Raw genomic sequence first — 12,870 nt, 5'->3', positions numbered from 1 at the left:
AAACAATCGCACATCTATTTTGGGAATGTGACGTTACCCAAAGATTTATCGCTCAAATACAAGAAATTATGTTACAGAATAAAATTCAAATTACTAAAAGTTCCTTTATACTTGGTTCGACAGAAAATCCAAAATGTTACAACGTGGTTTATTTGTACGCAAAATACTTCATATTTTCTGTCAAAAATAAAAAGAAATCGTTACATTTTAGCCAATTTTGTCAATTCTTAAAACAAGCACAGAAAATAGACAAATATATGTCTGAGAAAACCAAAGGTTTTGTATCTAATATCAATTGGAATCGTATTTATATTGTTTAACTGTTTCGCATTTACCTGTCAAATTTCGATCATCTCTCTTTATGTACTGCATGTGACATTATTTTATTTTGTACCTGAATGTTTATATGAATAAATTTTCTTTGTGAAAAAAAAAAAAAAAAATGTTATGTTAGGCATTTTTTTCGTCGAAATCGAAACGCGTGTCGTCTTGAACAAGTCAAATTGATATTAATTTCGGGAAATATCAGCCTGACAAGATGGAGGTACGATTAGATGGCCGCCGATACACCTCAAATGTTTACCATTAAAGCATTGATTTCCCAGTAGGGAGGGGACACTTTGTTGTCCTGCTAAATGCACAGATATTAGTCCGGTTCCACACGCACCCCAACGGAAACGTGAACCGGCACTATCGACCTCGTGTGAACACCCTGGACGCGAGGTTGACAAATCGATCGTGACAGTGTGAAGAGAAGAGGGACATTCCCAGAAATCTTTGTACCAAGGCCTATATTTATTATTTTATCTGTTTGTTTTTATGTTTCTGGAAGTTTCTGTTTGGTTCTACCCCTATAGAATGCTTGGCCCTTTGTTGTTAGGTGACCAGATACAACCTATTTATACATTATGTCTGACTATATATTGTAACCCTTAAAGGGAAGGTATTCAAAACCCAAAGAATAATGTGGATTGAGTGAAAGCAGCAACATTAGTAGAACACATCAGTGAAAGTTTGAGAAAAATTGGACAATCGATGCAAAAGTTATGAATTTTTAAAGTTTTGGTGTTGGAACCGCTGGATGAGGAGACTACTAGAGGATATGACGTATGAGTGGACAACAATACAAAGAAAATATAAAGGATATTCAACAAAATTTCACTTTTCTGGAATTATGAAAGAGCAGTGGACCAACCGCTTTCAGAAAGCAGGGGGAATAATTGCTACCCTTAACATATGTTAATATCAAGTTGATGGAATTTGTAATTTTCATGAAAAATGGATTTTTGTAGTATTTTCTTTATATTTTCTCGATATTGTAGTCCACTCATACGTCATAACCTCTAGTAGTCTCCTCATCCAGCGGTTCCAACACCAAAACTTTAAAAATTCATAACTTTTGCATCGATTGTCCGATTTTCTTCAAACTTTCACTGATGTGTTCTACTAATGTTGCTGCTTTCACTCAATCCACATTGTTCTTGGGGTTTATCTTCCCTTTAACAACAACAGTGTTTTTTCTTATTACTTTTACCCAACATTCCTAATAAAGAGATGGCAAAGAAACGACAAAAGTCCCCCCAAAATAGTTATTGTTCACGGCACGAAAAATAATTGAGACGGGATCTATGTCGTGGAATTCCTTATCAGAAAAGACACTTTCGTTAACACTGCATGCATGGTTAACAGCTTTTGTGCTATTGGGTGGTAAAAAGTATTACGTCGAAAAAAATCTACAGTTTTCAATTTTGATTTTCTTTTTCTCTTTTTTTTTTTGTTTTTTGGTTGCAAATAACAAAGCCTAAATCTGATAGATTGGATTCTGCGATTGGTGAGGGCTTGTTTTTAGTCATCATACTTGTCAATAACTCACCAGAGTGCTACGGTAAATTTAATTCACAGGAGATGTCACGCATAAAGCAAAATGTTGAATTCGAGAGGATTTTACTCAAGAAGTATTTCGTAGTCAGGTATACTTAATGTGCAGTCTTTAGATGCGCCGAAATGGTAAATTATGCCTTAAACACTTTTATTTGTAACTGAACGTATGTACTACAGAGTTGAGCTTGAAGAATATAAACCTATGATTATCTCGTCGGATATATGAAAGAATGACATCGACTTTCGATTTGGAAATTAATTCATTGTTTGTTAATTTGTTTGTTTTTTGTTTGTCTGTTTTGTCACTACGCGATGCCTTTTAAAAGCCAGCTCAAAATTGCACACAGGTTAATGTCAGCGCAAATTATAAGTTAAGATATGTATGAAATACGAAATTGCAATTCAATAGAATGACCATGATGTATACATCACCGAACAAACTACAACAACACACACACAAGAAAAAATAAACAGGCTCTTTACATTTGTCATTTTCGGTGTGTAAGTATCGATTTTCTAGATCTCATAATCATATACAAAATTGCAGTATATATTAGTTTTGGTGCTCTGGCTATGATTATTATATCGGATATCATTAAAATGGCTCAAGAGATGCGTTTATGGACGCATGCGTCATCAATTTCTAACTTTGTAGCTTGTTGTTACCGGATGGCCCCTGCACTAGCTGCCCGCTGAGCCGGCTGAACCCCGTGCAGCAAGCCGTATAGACTGCAGCGTTCACTCGTAATTGTAATCACGCGGTGGTCTTTTATTTCGGGAAACATAAAAATCTGACTTCCTGACTAAAACATCCGTCTATGTTCTCAAAGCTTTTTTTTTTCTTTTTTTTTTCGGCGATCCCCATGTTATCAGTTGAATTCATCTAAAGCGCATGTGTGTTTTTCTTCTTTCTTTTTTCCAGTGACGTGAGCTATAACTCATGCAAACTGCACCTGCTCCCTGTGTGCTAGATGGTACAGTCTGTTTCATCTCAGCTGTCAGGGATCAACAGGAGGTAGGTAACGTGTACCTCGCAAATACCAAATTTTTTAGGACCTCCATTTTTCCATAATGCCATTTTAAGATGATATATTAGTAAGATGATAGTTATGGTGATGATTATGATGATGTCAGTGATGATCATAATGATAATTATAAAAAGCAATAAGAATGATAATAATGATAAAATAATGATACACTTATTGTGTGTGTACGTCGATAAACATGTTGAAGATTGTTGTAATTATGATTTAATTGTTATAATATCCTAGATCATCATAACCGTTATAATCATATCAGCAGCAAATGCCTTGTGCAGACAATTCACCATTTTTAAGGGCAAATTCTTGATTTTTTTTTCAACAGGATGTCGTGATAATATTATACTTTATGAAGCACTTCAAAAAGTACACATTTCAACCGCGTTTAGTTTCCATAACACTTCTTTCATTTACTTGGCAAAATTCATACTTGTTCTCCATAATGACGTGTAACATCTCCAATCCGCTGGGTTTGTCCTTTTCTCGCCAGCTGTTAGTGGATATTACCTTACACCCTCTATTCTGTCCCCAAAAGTTCCAGGTGCATGTACCTACAGTTGTTATCCTATACCTATCTGCACAAGCTGTCCAATGCGTTGTAGTTTGATGAGGCTGCACTACTGAACTGTTAAAAAGGGTGAAAGTATTTTTAGGGACCCCTTTCCAGAGCATTCGATCTTGATAAGAGTGACGAACGGTGACTCCTTGTCAAACCTTAATGTTCCGTGTTGGTACACTAACACAACCACGACACTTGGCAGACATCCAGTATTCTTTCTTTCTATCTCTTGTCCCCATTTTCCCCATCTTCCTTTCTGCATGCATTTTTATACCAATGATTAAAGATAGTTTCACTTGTGATCTTAGCTTTAAGAAAGATTGCAATAAATCGTAGACGACAGCAGGCTATTCGAGGATGCTTCTGTATGACTGATAGGTCGATCGTAGTGAAGTCGTGTCGACTTGAGAAGTTTTCAAGAGTTGCTCACGATTTGACACTCGCTAAAAGCTCGCAGGTGCTCGTGACTACAACTCGGCTAAGTGGAAACTCAAGCTTATAAATTGTTCCAGGTCTAATCTTTGCTTCTCGGTCGAGAACTGTTTTCAACCAGTTAAAATCCACGTGTGGCAGGAAATTGTCATTCCGATTTGATATGCCTGCCCTACAGGACTGAAGCTGAATTATATAGTTTACCTTAATGTGTGTGACTGTATTACATTATCTTATACAATTTGAATACAACAAATCGAGAAATATTTCACTCATGTCTACTTCCTTCATTCTGTCCTCACTCTTTGTCTTTGATCGATTTCCTTACAACTTTTCGACACATTAGTCCCGAAGATGCTGACACTCATGAAGCATCAAAGTCGGAGAGGTAAAAAGCATACAGCAGCACTGGCAGGAATAACCTCGTCCCCTTTCACACCCAGAGAACGAAACAATCAATGACGTCATAATTAATAGTCATAGGACCCCACTCCCCCCGCAAAAGCTTACGCACAGTCATACCCGTGCCGAAGAAAAACATGAACGAATTCACAATATTACTATTGTTATTGTTATTCTTCTTCTTCTTCTTCTTCTTATCATTATTATTATTATTATCATCATTATTATTATCATTATTATGATGATGATGATGATGATGATGATGATCATTATTATTATTGTTATTATTATTATTATTATTATTATTATTATTATTATTATTATTATTGTTATTATTATTATCATTATTGTTATTGTTATTATTATCATCATTATTGTTGTTATTATTATTAATGTTAATGTTATTTTTACTTTAGGGATAAATTGACAACAAGAAGCTGCTGATGTGTGCTTTTGACTAGCAGTGATACAAAACGTTCGAAACAGCGCACCTCTAACACAATACAGAAAATTTGTCGAGTAACTGTTCACACATATATCATGATTGCCAAAGCTAATAGGTTACACGTGATGGAAACATAAAACGTAGCCAGATATTTCATTGTCAAGCCAATAATAGCATAATTAAATTTCATAACGCTAAAATGATTCTATCACAAATGTGATGCCATTACTTGGCCTAAAGGCGAGCATTGGTCGGATAAACCGAACTTCTGAGTTAGGGTTATTTGGAAAATAGAAGTATGAAATGGATGACTATGACTTTTTTTATAACTTGGAATCATTCCATTGACCATAATTATTTTCGCTATTTTTGGGGGTGAGTATGATACAAGATCCTTGGTACACCGTTGCTGTGAAGGGAACATTATTTCGGACAGAGGCGAAAGTACTGATATAATTCGAAACCAAATGAATTTGAGGAAAATTTGAGGAACATGACCTAAATGACGTTATAGCCACGGAACCAGACGATTCTGCATTCTAAAGGCATAATTTACCGTGTGCAGATGAAACAAAAACTGAGCTTCAGTGCTTCAAAATAGTTCTAAAATGTGAGTTAGGGATAGAAACAACAAATGTAAAAATTTAAATCCGTATGATTAATGTTAATCATTGTTAAATATACAAAAGGTGAACAATGGTTATGATAAAAATGTTTCCAGACTTAACCGTCTACATTTATGGTTTACTGACAAAAATAGTGATATCTCCTTATATTTTAGGCTTTATTGCAAAATTTTTACATGGTAGGATGGTTTGTGATACAACTGACACGCACTTATTATAATAATTATGCATCAAATGTGATGTCTCGATTTTTTTTCTTCAAATCACTGCTCATAAAGGTAAACTATACCTTTAATAGCGATCACTGTAGTTGTAGGTTAGGACAAAATACGCACACACATAAACACATACAACTGTACACGTTATCACTGACAAGCACGACTTACCTTTGTCTTTCCGATGTGATAGTCTGTTAGTCCAGCCTTTTCCAAGACTTGCTTGCAGAGTTTCGGATTGCCTGGTATCTCCGCTGTCAGCGGGAATGCGATGAATTTGTATCTTTGATGAGTAAAGTAGAAGGAAAAAAGCTCATACAAGCTCATATGACAATTTCATCAATAACATGACCATTCAGTCGACATCTACCATTCTGTCTCTACTAACATCAACCCAATCATAATTTCGCGTACACTTTTATCTCTTTTTGCTTTGTTCGTGTTTGTGCGTGAATGCGTGTGTAAATTTAATTACTTTTTTACAGTAATATTCTTGCATCGAAGCTCTGAAAACGCCAGTGAGATTTGTCTTTAGTTAGGTCTTATCTGTTCAATTGCTCTTCAAATGAAGTATGCATAAACCCACCAATATATCGAATCAAAATTACCAGGTAAGTTGCCACTATCGACTCTTTACGTGAAAACCTTACTATTTGGTAACATTTTCTACTACTGCAGCCTTGTACCGCTCCTAATCATGTTATCAATTCAAAACATACACTTTGAGAGCTCTACGCTCACATCTTATTGAAGTAATTTCAATCCAGTTTGGTCGTTTTTGCTTTCATACAAGAATGACATTTCGAAATCTCTCTGTGCTTACTAATGGAACAAACCAGGCCCGCATGAAAATATTTGAAACAACCGCGAATCTAACTTAAATACATCGGATCTTACACTCCGCATCATTCGGTTGTCAGTTGAACAGTGAGATCACAAAGACACAGAGTTACAAACTCACCGATAGAGGAAATCCGGAAACTGCAACCGAGTCGGATATCCGCTCCGTCTGATCCGAATGGTCTCCAGCACCCCGGTGTACCTGAGTTGGCGGAGAACGAGCTCGTGGTCGAAGAGGTTGTGGCGGCTGACGGCGTTGGGCTTGATGCAGCGGATGAACTGGGCATCGGCCGAGAGGAGTTTCTCCATCAAATTCGTCAGAGAGCTCTGAAGATCAGGACGAAAAAAAAAAAACGCACCCAAATGTTTATCGTCCCATGAAAAGAAGGCACAAACGGGATCTTAGAGAAGGAACATGAAAAACGTTGCAAGTAATTTCATGAGATTAGGCATCATGCGGTGAACTTGGCCACATTTCGCTTTTATGAGCCTTTTGATTTCTTCTGCAGCAAAACAAACAAAACAAAATATCACGAGACAAAACGAAACAAACAAAACAAAACATACACTGAAAATAAGCTTCATAATTTACCTACCTGCCCTGAAAAATGCTCCTGCTGTTAGGATATTCCAAGGAAAGAATTTGCTCAAAGGATTAAGCTGGCAAATTGTTTGCGTCTTTATAAGTGAAATGTTTGCTCGTGAAACTTTAAACAAACTACCTGGTCACATGACCAGAAACCATCATCGCGCATGCGTATTTACACTGTTTACCATTTATCTTCCAAGAGTCTGACGTTTCTTCTTATTGAGCCGCCGAAGTGCGATGTATATTAAGGAAGTGTGCAACCACAACAACCAAGGCCAGATCAGCGCGGGAAGCAAACTGATCATATCCTATTTTCTCGTTAAGATGTGGTGGAATATTTACTACCAAAGTTTGGCACTCCCACCGTTTTTATAAAGGATGTAAGAGAAATGCCGATACCAACGCGCTGATTTGCGATATGATACACAGTCACACTCAGACGCACTAAAATTCGTCCTTGTTAAGTGCTCCTTTTATAAATATCCTGCAAAGACTTTCAGCAACAAAGTTGTTTAAATTCTGAATATCACTGGTGATACCAAAACAACATGAAATCTGTACTCTTGTTGCCTCACACCCTCATAAAATGTTTGTGTTATTGACAGCTCTAAAATCTTTCTGCGATGTACGACTAGTTTTATATGAATGGAGAAAAGGGAAAGAACTTTCACGAAGAACGTATCGCTTTGTAATCTGACAAGCAAGGGGCGGCACATGGCCTTGGAGAGAACTTCAATGTCAAAGCCAACTGGGAAGTGACCCGGAAGTAATCTTAGGTGGGTGATAGCGGCTTTGGTAATGTGATTTCCCTTGCAGAAATGTCATCGACCTCGTATTGCGGTTGGATAGACAGAGGCCAGGTGTGAAAAAAAGTCTCGCATTTTATTAGCATGGCGTATCTTCAGCCATTATAATCACATCATTTCTTACTCTCCCCGATGGATAGGTTGTAAACCGCATTTCAGGAAAGGCGCCGAGATTGATGGTTGATTATAGGGTATGTAAAATAATGATAGTGATAGTAGTAGTAAAAATAAAAACAAATTGGTGCCCCTTTCATCGAGGGATTTCCTGCTTTTGTACACACCAATAAATGTAGTTACTATCTCACTTTAAAGACTTAAAACTAAAGGGTTAAAGTCTGATTTTCGGTCCAGGTGACTTTGATATAATTTACAAATTTGGACTCAAAGGTGAATCAGTTTAACTTCAGGCCAAAGCCTAGCAATGTTTTCAATTAAAAAAAAAAATGAGTTGCAAGGTTATAATATATAACAGTCTTCAATGCTGTGTAGAAGCTATCTCAAATAGAAATCGGGATTGGAAGTGAACGCTGAATAGACACGGTATTCAAAAGTAAATAAGGACTTGGAGTTTTGACTTTTACACCGTCGTAGCTAACACATACATTGTTTGATGACTAGTAAACACTCCTTGTCAGGAAAAAATAGTATATCATTGAAACAAAAGCAATCGAAAAGCGAAAAATCAGTTGGATGGCTGATAGTTTGAATAAAAACGAACGAGAAGACGTAAAACACAGGAGGGCGCTCTACTCACCATGAAGTGTGAGCCAACAGTGGCGGTCTGATTGCGAGATTTCCCAGCTTTAGCCCGCGCTGCTTTCTCCTCCTTTAGTCTTTGGAAAGGCAAGAAAAAAAAATCATTCATTTATTTACTCACTTAATGCTCTCTTGGAAAAGGGAAAATTGGTGGAAAAGTTGAATCTACTATGGTCACTAAGGCAACATCTCTCAGTCACTTCTGTCTCAACCTTTGGAAAATATTAGATTTTTCTTTTCTGTCAATCTCCCCAAATCTGACGAGTGGCAAAATGTTCGATGTAGTTTCAATATGCGAGAATGTATTGTTAATGTGATATTGTCTTTCTAAATGGTCGGCATAGAAAATGACGAGATCATGGACACTAATGGCAGCATCAGAAATAACACCATCATCAGCAATAAGAAAGTGAGTAATATACAAACAAATAAGAAGAAGAAATAGAAGGAAAAGATGGTGGTGGTGATGATAATGAGATGACGACGATACTGTTGATGATTATGGTTATACTAATGAGGAAGAAGAAGTAGATACTTTCTTAACTTAGCTGTATGATCATGTTTTGGGGATGGTGATGTTAGGAATGATAAAGATGACGATGAAGGTAAGATGATGATGAAGCTGATGATGGATGATAAAGATGATGATGATAATAACATGGTGGTGATTAAGGTGACGATTATGTTACTGTATGATGATGACAATTTAAAAAAAAGTAAGAGAAGAATGGAAATGAGAAGGAAGAGGGGAAGATTACAATAGACCAGAGGAGGGGAGGTGGAAGTGGAGGAGGAAGGAGCGGAGGAGGAGGTCTACGTGGTGGAGGGGGAAGAGGAGGAGAAGGAGGTGGAGAAGGAGATGGAGGGAGGAGGAGGAAGAAAAAGAGGAGAAGGAGGAGGAGAAGGAGGAGGAGGAGGAGGAGGAGGAGGAGGAGAAGGAGGAGAAAGAGGAGGAGGAGGAGGAAGAGGAGGTCGAGGAGGAGGAGGAGGAGGTCGAGGAGGAGGAGGAGGAGGAGGAGGAGGAGCACTCACTGCTTCTTTAGTTTCCTTGCTGCATCCCTGGACAGACTGACGCCTGGATTGACAACGATCGTTGGGGGCGGTTTGCACATCAGGATATCCTTTTGATTGCGGAAGGGAGTCATTCCACCCCTGGGGATATGAAAACAAGTATACAATGTAGGCCTAATAATGAAACGAAATTCATGTCGGTAACGCCTCCAACAAATAGGTTATTCCAGTGTGTATAATAGACTGGGAACCAGGTCAAATTGTAAATAATACTTAAGGATGAAATTAAAATGGAGGGAAATGCTCTTCATCACTCATCAAGATTGTACTGGGTAAAACTAAAGTGAAAATGGTTTTCAAGTGTACACGTCTGGATAATTTGTGTGTTGAATGCAGACAGTATGCTATAAAAAGCAGCACATTTTTCTTAGATGAAAATCAAGGTTTTCTATTGCTTTTTTTGTTCGTTTTACGTCTTCAAAGGGCAATGTTTTAGTTCAATCATGAGGATATTAGCTCGGTATGGAACTTTGCAAGGGTGGATTGTCAAAGCACTTGTGGTCTTCGTATGTAGCAAGAATGCAATCTCATAACCTGTGAAATCGTATTATTTGTTTTTATAATGTATCATCACGTTGTGTCATTTATTTGTACGTGAATGTGGAAAAGTGAATAAAACTTCTCTGTGGAAAAAAAAAAGTAACATGGAGGCCAACAAAGACAATGAACTCGATTCAAAACAGATCTAGAAGTAGAGACCAGTCTTTTGCAGGGACTCGTTTTCCATCATATTTACAGTTTAAACTTACTTCTGGTCCGTCTGTTTGCTGAAGAGAAACTGCACGAGTCCATTCTGTGAGTTGGCCATGCACTCAGAGAGCACGCTGCTGAACGTGTCGCGGTTCTTCTCTAGAAAGCCCGTCGAGTCGTACCAGATCTAGCAACATGAATGTCATTGAATGTGGGCGCCATATATTATGTAAGTCATATCAAATCATATTGCAATGTATTGTATGTTGTATGACTCTTCTCTTCTCTTGTCTTCTTTTCCATTCCATTCCATTCTTATTTTATTTTATTTTATTCTATTTTATTTTATTTTATTTTATTTTATTTTATTTTAATTTATTCTATTCTATTCTATGTTTATCATATCATATCATATATCATATCATATCATATATCATCATATCATATCATATAATCACATCACCTCACATCACATCACATCACATCACATCACATCACATCACATCACATCACATCACATCACATCACATCACATCACATCACATCACACCACACCACACCACACCACACCACACCACACCACACCACACCACACCACACCACACCACACCACACCACATCACATCACATCACATCACATCACATCACATCACATCACATCACATCACATCACATCACATCACATCACATCACATCACACCACACCACACCACACCACACCACACCACACCACACCACACCACATCACATCACATCACATCACATCACATCACATCACATCACATCACCTCACATCACATCACATCACATCACATCACATCACATCACATCACATCACATCACATCACATCACATCACATCACATCACATCACATCACATCACATCACATCACATCACACCACACCACACCACACCACACCACACCACATCACATCACATCACATCACATCACATCACATCACATCACATCACATCACATCACATCACATCACATCACATCTGTTGCGGGTTCAATCCAGAGACAGAGAAATGAAGGGGTCGAGGTTGGACGGGCGTCCAAGGCAGTTGGAACTCACATCAGATGCGAAGTGTCTGATCCCAAAGATCGTCGTGTTTCCTTTGTTCTTCTTCTGCATGAGAAAGTTGGCATTCTTGGTGTGATTGGACGAACATTTCGTCACAAAAGTGACGTCACTGGCTTTCGGGAACCTAGACTCCTCGTCCAGGATGGAGAGAAGACCGAGAGGTTTCTAATATAGAAATATTAGCAGGGGGAGAATAAAGGCGGAGAAAGGATGATTCAAACAAGAATGGATATCAAACCCAAACATGTCATTACATAACGGTCTTTTGCGTACCCATGCGGTTTATTGTTTATTTCTCGTGGCTTGCGTTTATATCTGCTAGTCCCCTCACGTTGCACTCCTGAATAGGGTACTGCCTAAACATTGTACTGTATGAAGAGGCAGAAGTCGACCAACCTCCATCAGTGATTTGATAAACGACACAGGTCTTGATAGCTGGGATAAGTGAATTAAGGACGTGAAGGACAGTCATCTTTACAGACAAGTCTGCACCCCATTTCAAAAAAAAAAAAAAGTTTTGTTTATAGCAACTTTTGCTGCAGTGGCAAATGTCATGGTGAGGACATAAATTCAGCTACGTGATTGGCTCTTGCTACAAAAAGTTTCTATTCTAGCAAGATGAAGTTGCTATCCTATTGTCGTCTTAGAAATCCGACATCAGAGAGGCTACCATGTTCGTGGAACCAGCCGATGGTACAGCCTAAAGCCAATGAATGCGGTAGGACGTTAATGAACAATAATTACTGACATTTGATGACAGGACTGCAGCAAACTCACAATTATTTTATGACTGGTCCTTTCTGAATATTCGTTTAAATAAAAAGAGAGGTCTGCTTAAAATGACATATCACTTTCAGACCTATGAAGTAATATGCTAATATATATAACGACTGCTTGCTGAAAATATCCCTAGACTTCAATATTTATAAACAGCAACTCTAGTCTGATCTTTCACATGCATACCGCTAGAAAGAGATCCAGAACTGGCTTGTTGTCCTGGTAGGAGACCGCGTGCTTGGGAATGCCTTCCCCGGCGTACTCGGCCAGCTCCCATGCAAAGATCCGCTGGTTGAAGTAGTACTGGAGCTGTTCGTTCGTCAAGTTAATACACATTTGTTCGAAGCTGTTGGTCTCGAAGTTCTCGAAGCCGTAGATATCCAAGATTCCGATCTCATACCCCTTGGTTCCACTGAAAGGGGTTAAAAGCACCCAAGCAAACCAACAAGTAAGATTTTTATCTTTTTAAAGCATGTAATACCATGCGTAAGGCTGCTAAACATTTGTCTTTCTTTGATGTATGCCTTCCTTTCTACATAGAAGAGAGTTCATAGTACGGTAGAGGTTTTCTAATTGGTACTAGTTTAGTAAGCTCAGCGTTTCAGTTGAATACCTCAACACCATTCTTTTGGAATTAATTGACTGGTATACAGTG

At 38.0% G+C, this 12,870-nt stretch overlaps 1 protein-coding gene across 1 annotated transcript in view; it reads right to left on the bottom strand.

The window, feature by feature from the left end:
- LOC140240217 (myosin-IIIb-like) overlaps positions 1–12,870 on the bottom strand; it is a 58,620-nt gene that overhangs the window by 33,217 nt on the left and 12,533 nt on the right. Inside the window, exons 10-16 of the mRNA XM_072320009.1 lie at positions 12,402–12,627; positions 11,430–11,603; positions 10,412–10,539; positions 9,624–9,743; positions 8,590–8,668; positions 6,562–6,767; positions 5,772–5,883 (exon numbers count right to left, since the gene is read on the bottom strand). Coding sequence (XP_072176110.1) covers positions 5,772–5,883; positions 6,562–6,767; positions 8,590–8,668; positions 9,624–9,743; positions 10,412–10,539; positions 11,430–11,603; positions 12,402–12,627 — 1,045 coding nt within the window. The remainder of the gene's footprint in view (positions 1–5,771; positions 5,884–6,561; positions 6,768–8,589; positions 8,669–9,623; positions 9,744–10,411; positions 10,540–11,429; positions 11,604–12,401; positions 12,628–12,870) is intronic.

The sequence above is a fragment of the Diadema setosum genome, chromosome 16, assembly GCF_964275005.1.
Source record: "Diadema setosum chromosome 16, eeDiaSeto1, whole genome shotgun sequence".
NCBI classification, from domain to species: Eukaryota; Metazoa; Echinodermata; class Echinoidea; order Diadematoida; family Diadematidae; genus Diadema; species Diadema setosum.
The sequence above is the reverse complement of the archived record's forward strand: the minus strand, read 5'-3'. Positions and strand labels throughout refer to the sequence as shown.